The sequence below is a fragment of the Tachyglossus aculeatus genome, chromosome 3 (assembly GCF_015852505.1).
Source record: "Tachyglossus aculeatus isolate mTacAcu1 chromosome 3, mTacAcu1.pri, whole genome shotgun sequence".
Lineage (NCBI taxonomy): Eukaryota > Metazoa > Chordata > Mammalia > Monotremata > Tachyglossidae > Tachyglossus > Tachyglossus aculeatus.
In genome coordinates this window covers 38,481,652-38,489,556 of record NC_052068.1, presented here as the reverse complement: position 1 = coordinate 38,489,556, position 7,905 = coordinate 38,481,652, and the positions used below count along the sequence as shown (strand labels likewise).

The 7,905-nt window shown below is 43.3% G+C and overlaps 1 protein-coding gene across 1 annotated transcript in view; it reads right to left on the bottom strand.

Annotated features, from left to right (window-relative positions):
* Positions 1 to 1,649: 1,649 nt before the first annotated feature.
* Positions 1,650 to 7,905, bottom strand: part of RNLS (renalase, FAD dependent amine oxidase) — a 356,662-nt gene continuing 350,406 nt past the window's right edge. The window contains exon 7 of the mRNA XM_038743984.1: positions 1,650 to 2,216. Coding sequence (XP_038599912.1) covers positions 2,064 to 2,216 — 153 coding nt within the window. The 3' untranslated portion in view covers positions 1,650 to 2,063. The remainder of the gene's footprint in view (positions 2,217 to 7,905) is intronic.

The following is a 7,905-nucleotide window of genomic DNA, read 5'->3' as shown; positions in this document are numbered from 1 at the left end:
GAGGATAATGTTAAGGTTATGGGCATGTGAGATGGGGAAGATAGTGATATTGTTTACAGTGAAGGGAAAGTTTTGGGGAGGATAAGGTTTGAGTGAGAAGATGAGGAATTCCATTTTGGACCAGTTAAGTTTGAGGTATCAGCAGGACATTCAAGTAGAGAAGTGCTGAAGGGAGGAGAAAATGAAAGATTGCAGCGATGAGAGGCTTGGGCTGGAGAGATAGACTTGGGAGTCATTCATTCATTCATTCATTCAGTGATATTTATTGAGCACTTACTGTGTGCAGAGCACTGTACTAAGCGCTTGGGAAGTACAAGTCATCCACATAGAAATCAATAGATCAATCAATCAATCAATCGGTGGTATTTATTGAGTGCTTACTATGTGCAGAGCACTGTATTAAGTGCTTGGGGGGTAGTACAATACAACAGAAATAGCAGACACACATCCTGCCCCTAATGAGCTTAAGGTCTAGTGATGGTAGAGATGGTAGAATCAAATTGCTCATTTCATATCCAGCTATGGGAAATAGAGCACTAGAAACTCATTGCTCTCTAAATGCTCTGGAGGTATTGTTTGTATTTCTATCAATTATTTCCTAGGTTGAAAAACTTCTTAATGGAAGTTTATTCCTTTTAAAAATAATGTGTTCCTTCCCATCCTATCACACCCACATGTCTGCTGTTTGCATCACGTCCTCCCCCTGGCCTGCAATGCCCTCCCTCCGCACATCCGCCAAGCTAGCTCTCTTCCTCCCTTCAAAGCCCTACTGAAAGCTCACCTCCTCCAGACCCTTTTCCTCTCCTCCTTCCCATCCCCTCCGCCCTACCTCCTTCCCCTCCCCACAGCATCTGTATATATGTTTGTACAGATTTATTACTCTATTTTACTTGTAGATATTTACTATTCTATTTATTATGTTAATGATGTGCATCTAGCTTTTTTTTTATTTATTCTGATGACTTGACACCTGTCCACATGTTTTGTTTTGTTGTCTGTCTCCCCCTTCTAGACTGTGAGCCCGTTGTTGGGTAGGGACCATCTCTATATGTTGCCAACTTGTACTCCCCAAGCGCTTAGTACAGTGCTCTGCACACAGTAAGAGCTCAATAAATACGATTGAATGAATGAATGAATCATCAGTAGGAACCTTATTTGTAGCACTAGAGTTCCATTTCTCTCTAGCCAATGGAGGGTCAAGTTACTGAGGCATGATACACTATAAGCTGGACCACTAAGCTAGCAAATATTAAACTACTTAAAATGCATCTATTTTCTGGTCCAGTAAGTTTTTTGTTGGCTTAAATTCATTCAACTTGACTTCATGTTACAGCCTAAATTTGCCTGTCCATATTAGAGAACACTTCAAGGTAACAGGCTCAGGAAACTAAGGTATCCAAGGATACAAGCTGATATATTCCTTTCAGATCCTATTTTAGTCACTTGCTTCATGGGCAAGGCTTGATTTGTTAGGATGGGTCACTTAGGGGCTCAGAAAACTGCGCTGAAGAAAAATAATTCTTTCCTTTTTTCTTCCAAGAGTGAGAGACAGAGCTCCTAGCTTGTTGAATGGGAATTCTTTGCTCGTCACAAGCAGAAAGATGAGGAAAGGTAAACTGTACTGTCAAGATACAGTCTAGTTGGGGGTTTAATGATTCCATCCCAGTCAACCGTTCTTCAATTTCTGGGCAATTTTGCATTCATTTTGGGATTATTGTGAATTTGCCCACTGATTATCTAGCCTTAAAGGAACCCATGCTGCTGCTTGAGACTATGAGACGATATATATTGTTCATGAGTTGAACAGTAACTCTGTCCCCCACCCCTGCCCAAGGAAGAAGTATGCAGGGAAGTCCAGGATAGAGTGCTGGTACAACATAGAAGGGGTTTAGGTGCCATCTCCCCTAGTTTAAATCTGGTCTCCCAATGGAAATAGTAAACAGCCACTCACAAGGTGCAAGTTTTCAGCTCTTCCATTCAGTAAAAGAGAAATTAAAACAGACGGGACTATATGTGAGTTTAATATTCCACTCTGAACATAGAAAGAAAAATCCATATGGATTTTACAAATGATTCTTTAAGGCCTCCAGAATGCTCAGGGCAGAAGCTGTGCATCCATCGAAGTTGGAATGGGTGAATCCATCACCACCACACACAAGGAGAGGATTGAGATGAAGAGTCATTTGGCCTGGACAATTGGGGACAGCCTGGGTAACCTGAACAAACAAAACATATGGAAGAGAGTGTCAATGATGATTGCCTCACAATCCTTGTATGGCAACACATAATGATGAAGCATAGTCAATCAATCAATCATATTTATTGAGTGCTTTCTGTAGGCAGAGCATTCATTCATTCATTCAATCATATTTATTGAGTGCTTATTGCATGCAGAGCACTGTACTAAGTGGTTGGGAGAATACAATATAACAGAGTTGGTTGACACGTTCTTTGCCCACAACGAGTTTACTGGTCTAGAGGAGACATTCCTACTTAAAGAAACAGAGGCCCCTCATACTTAGAGACAAATGCCACATAAGAATGTGGACCATATCAGTAGCGTAGAAAGACTATTCAGCTTGTCTTTACCTCTGTAGTATGCACAATCTTTCACCAGGGAGGACAGACAAAATTTTGTTTTCAAAGTCCATTCAAATTTGAAACCCCCCAATGGTTCCACATCCACCTCTGCATCATACAGAAACTCCTTACCGTCGACTTTAAGGCGCTCAATCAGCGCCCTCCCTCATTCTTCACCTCGCTGATCGACTACTACAACCCAGCCCGCGCACTTCGCTCTTCTAATTCATTCATTCATTCAATCGTATTTATTGAGCGCTTACTGTGTGCAGAGCACTGTACTAAGCGTTTGGGAAGTCCAAGTTGGCAACATATAGAGACGGTCCCTACCCAACAGCGGGCTCACAGTCTAGAAGTCTAATGCCAACTTACTCGCCGTACCTTGAGCTCATCTTGAGCTCACCCTTTGTTCACATCTTCCTTCTCCCTCCCTACTCATATTCAAGAGACTACACTTTGCTCTCCTTCTAACCCCTACTAAAATCATATTTTCTCCAAGAGAACTTCCCCAAGTCCCCATTTATCCCATTTGCGCTCCATTCTGCGTCACCTAAGCACTTGGGTCTTGATATTCACAACTCCACCTCCACAGCACCCATGTATACAACTTTATACTCATCTAATTCCCCTACCTGTTATTTATTTTAATGTTCACCGGTCTCTCCCTCTAGATTGCAAACACCTGGTGAGCAGGGATCAAGTCTGCCAAATCTATTGTATCGAATTAATCGATCAATCAATCAATGGTATTTATTGAGGGCTTACTGTGTGCGGTGCACTGTAGTAAGCGCTAGGGAGAGTGCATACCACAGAGTTAGCAGACACGTTTCCTGCCCATAACAATTGTACTTTCCCAAGTGCTTAGAACAGTGCTCTGCACACAGTAAATACTTCAAAAATACAATCGATTGATTGACTCGTGGCACAGGGAGGGATCGGCGATGATTCCAGTTAAGGTTTAGGAAATCCTAGAGGTTTGGGAATAAGAATAATAATAATAATAATGGTATTTGTTAAGTGCTTACTATGTGCAAAGCGCTGTTCTAAGTGCTGAGGGGATACAAGGTGATCAGGATGTCCCACGTGGGGCTCACAGTCTTAATCCCCATTTTACAGATGAGGGAACTGAGGCACAGAGAAGTTAAAATCAATCAATCATATTTATTGAGCGCTTACTGCGTGCAGAGCACTGTACTAAGCACTTGGGAAGTACAAGTTGGCAACATATAGAGACAGTCCCTACCCAACAGTGGGCTCACAGTCTAGAAGGGGGAGACAGAGAAGTTAAGTGACTTGCCCAAAGTCTCGCAGCTGACAATTGGCAGAGTCGGAATTTGAACCCATGACCTCTGACTCCAAAGCCTGTGCTCTTTCCACTGAGCCACGCTGCTTCTCCAGACCTAAATTCAGTGATATCAGATAAACTCATTGTGGGCAGGGATTGTCTCTATTGTTGTATTGTACTTTCCCAAGCACTTAGTACAGTGCCCTGCACACAGTAAGTGCTCAATAAATATGACTGAATGAATAAACTGTAAGCTCCTCATGGACAGGGATCATGTCTACCAACTCTATTATAGTGTACTTCCTAAGTGCTTGGTACAGCGCTCTGCACACAGTAAGAGCTCAATAAATATCATCGATTGATGGATTGATTGGAATTGTTTTATTGTCACCGAATTAAGAAAACACTGCACATTGTTGAGATGTCAGATCTTGGTGTCAGCCTGCGATCGGGCTGGAGCAGCAGGTCCGGGGAGCAGGAAGCTGAGGGTGCGGAGGGAGCGTTCTGTCAATAGGCATCCTGCGGCTAGCCCAGGGACTGAGTGGGAGGCTATTCCCCGGTCACCCCTTCGCCTCTGAGGAGACACGTGGGCTTCAGTCGAAGGATAGGGGCAGTGAGAAGTGAAGTGACTTGCCCAAGGCCACACAGCACACAAGTGGCGGAGCCGGGATTGGAACCCGTGACCTTCCAACTCCCAGGCCTGTGCTGTATCAGCTGGTCATGCTAGACTAGACTGTGAGCCCGTTGGTGGGTACGGACTGTCAATATATGTCACCGACTTGTACTTCCCAAGCGCTTAATACAGTGCTCTGCACACAGTAAGCGCTCAATAAATACGACTGTATGAATGAATGGATGATAGGGGCATAGGGATTTGGGCTGCCATGAGCAGAAAAGGTCTGTTTTCAAGAAGGGAAGAACTGGATGGCTTAAGGCATGGCTCCGTGGAAAGAGCCCGGGCTTTGGAGTCAGAGGTCATGGGTTCAAATCCCAGCTCCACCAACTGTCAGCTGTGTGACTTTGGGCAAGTCACTTCACTTCTCTGGGCCTCAGTTACCTCAGCTGTAAAATGGGGATTAAGACTGTGAGCTCACTGTGGAACAACCTTATCACCTTGTAACCTCCCCAGCACTTAGAACAGTGCTTTGCACATAGTAAGCGCTTAACAAATACCAAAATTATTATTAGTATCATTATTATTATTAAGGACCTGGTGGAGGCTACCAAGGATCCCAACACTCCCAAAGTGATTGTGGGGATGTTTTCGGCTGGGATTTGGAGTATGTCTGTTTATTGTTATATTGTACTCTTCCGAGTCCTTAGTACAGTGCTTTGAAAAGAGTAAGCACACAATAAATATAACTGAGTGAATAAACGCATGCCCGTTGTTGGGTAGGGGCTGTCTCTATATGTTGCCAACTTGTACTTCCCAAGCGCTTAGTACAGTGCTCTGCACACAGTAAGCGCTCAATAAATACAATTGAATGAATGAATGAATTTAGGGCTGGGACTCCCTGGTAATGTCCCATCAATTTGCTGAATTGTACTTTCCAAGTGCTTAGTACAGTGCTCTGCACACAGTAAGTGCACAATAAATATGATCGAATGAATGAATAATAATAGTGTTTGTTAAGCACTTACTATGTGCCAAGCACTGTTCTAAATGCTGGGGTAGATACAAGGTAATCAGGTTTTCCCATGTGGGGCTCACAGTCTTAATCCCCATTTTACAGATGAGTTAACTGAGGCCCATAGAAGTTAAATGACTTGCCCAAAGTCACACAGCTGATAAGTGGCGGAACCGGGATTAGAACCCACAACCTCTGGCTCCCAAGCCCGTGCTCTTTCTACTAAGCCATAGTGAATGTATCCAAACCATCCCCCCCATCTTACCTCTTTCCCTTCCCCACAGCACCTGTATATATGTATATATGTTTGTACATATTTATGACTCTATTTATTTTACTTGTACATATCTATTCTATTTATTTTATTTCGTTAGTATGTTTGGTTTTGTTCTCTGTCTCCCCCTTTTAGACTGTGAGCCCACTGTTGGGTAGGGACTGTCTCTATATGTTGCCAACTTGTACTTCCCAAGCGCTTAGTACAGTACTCTGCACACAGTAAGCGCTCAATAAATATGATTGATTGATTGATTGATTGATTGATTGAAGAGATAAAAAAGAGGGAGGTGAGAGAGACAGAGAGAGACAGAGACAGACAGACAGAGAGATAAGGAGAGAGCGAGATGACACTAAGGGCCGAGAGTGCCTATTAAGGTCTACAAATTTGTCTGAGCAGCCTGACAAGGCACCAATCCTCCTTTCTGCATTACTTGCACGAAAAGTTCCTCTCTGTTTGAATGCATGTGCCCAGAGGTCCTGGAGAGCCTCACATTATTAAACGTTTAGAGAATGATTTATAGAGCATTTCTTATCAAAAATCCGCATTACATTTTACATCTAGTTCCCATAAATTTAAAGTGGATGATAATGGTGACATATTTAACATTCAGCAAAAAACATAAGACCCTACTGCAATTTATTTGGGTGATGATGAAAGAATATTTCCTGACAGGGCGAACCTGGTACGGATATTTTCTGTCCAGAATGTTTTTGCATGCCGTGGTTTTGGAATCTCTTCAAAAGAGCAGGCAACACTTTCATTTCTGATCATCTGTCTAACCAATAGAAAACTCAGACTCATACCTACAAATGTCACCAGACTTCAACGAGTGAAAATCATTTTCTATCTCATCTGTGAAGGGGAAAGAAAAATTATCTTTCTGTTTGGGGGAAAGTTCATCAAGGTTTTCTTTGACTCCCATTCTGGGCAAGAAGCTGTGCTTATGACTTGCCCCGGGCGTCTGGGAGGAAGGCCAGTGCTAAGGAAAGGACAACATTTCTCCCTTAGGCTGATCAGAGAAAGGTGGAATACCAATTAATCCAGTGACTTCAGATCCTCTGTCACTGCGGGGCCGGAGTGGGAAGCAACTTGTCCTAGTAGAAAGTGCCTGAACTTGGGAGTCATAGGACCTGGGTTCTAATTCCAGCCCTCTTACTCATGTGCTGTGTGACCTTGGGCAAGTCACCTCCCCCTCTAGACCGTCTCTATATGTTGCCAACTTGTACTTCCCAAGCGCTTAGTAGAGTGCTCTGCACACAGTAAGCGCTCAATAAATACGATTGAATGAATGTAAGCTCACTGTGGGCAGGGAATGTGTCTGTTATATTGTGATATTGTAGGCTCCCAAGTACAGTGCTCTGTATTTGAGGTTATGCTTCGTGGTGTCTTTTAAATGTTACTTGATTTCCTCCTTAAATTCCCCACATCAGGTTTACATTGGTCATTTGCTATCCAATATACCTACATGGCCTGCCCAGTAACTATATGATGTTACAATAATAATAATTATAATAATAACTGTGGTATTTGTTAAGCACTTACTATTTACCAGGCACTGAACTAAGCGCCAGGGTGGATACAAGCAAATCCGGCTGAACACAGTCCCCGTCCCATATTGGGCTCACAATCTTAATCCCCATTTTACAGTTGAGGTAACCGAGGCACAGAGAGGTGAAGTGACTTGCCCATGGTTGCACAGCAGAGAAGTGGTGGAGTTGGGATGAGAACCCATGACCTTCTGACTCCTAGGCTCCTACTCTATCCACTCCGCCACACTGCTTCCCCAAGCATTGCTTTGGTGCTGGCAGACTACATTCCAGGACTCTGTTTTGTGACTTAAGTGCTTAGTACAGTGCTCTGCACACAGTAAGTGCTCAATAAATACGATTGATTGATTGACTCCACCTCAGCATTTGAGGCTAAAGGTTATGGATAATGACGGGATGGTTCAAGGAGTTAAAGGTGAGCTCTGTGGAATGGTGAGCTAAGGCAGACACATAAACTTGGACACTTCAGCTCCACTTATTTAATAATAATGATGGCATTCGTTAAGTGCTTACTATGTGCAAAGCACTGTTCTAAGCGCTGGGGGGATACAAGGTGATCAGGTTGTCCCACAGGGGGCTCACAATCTT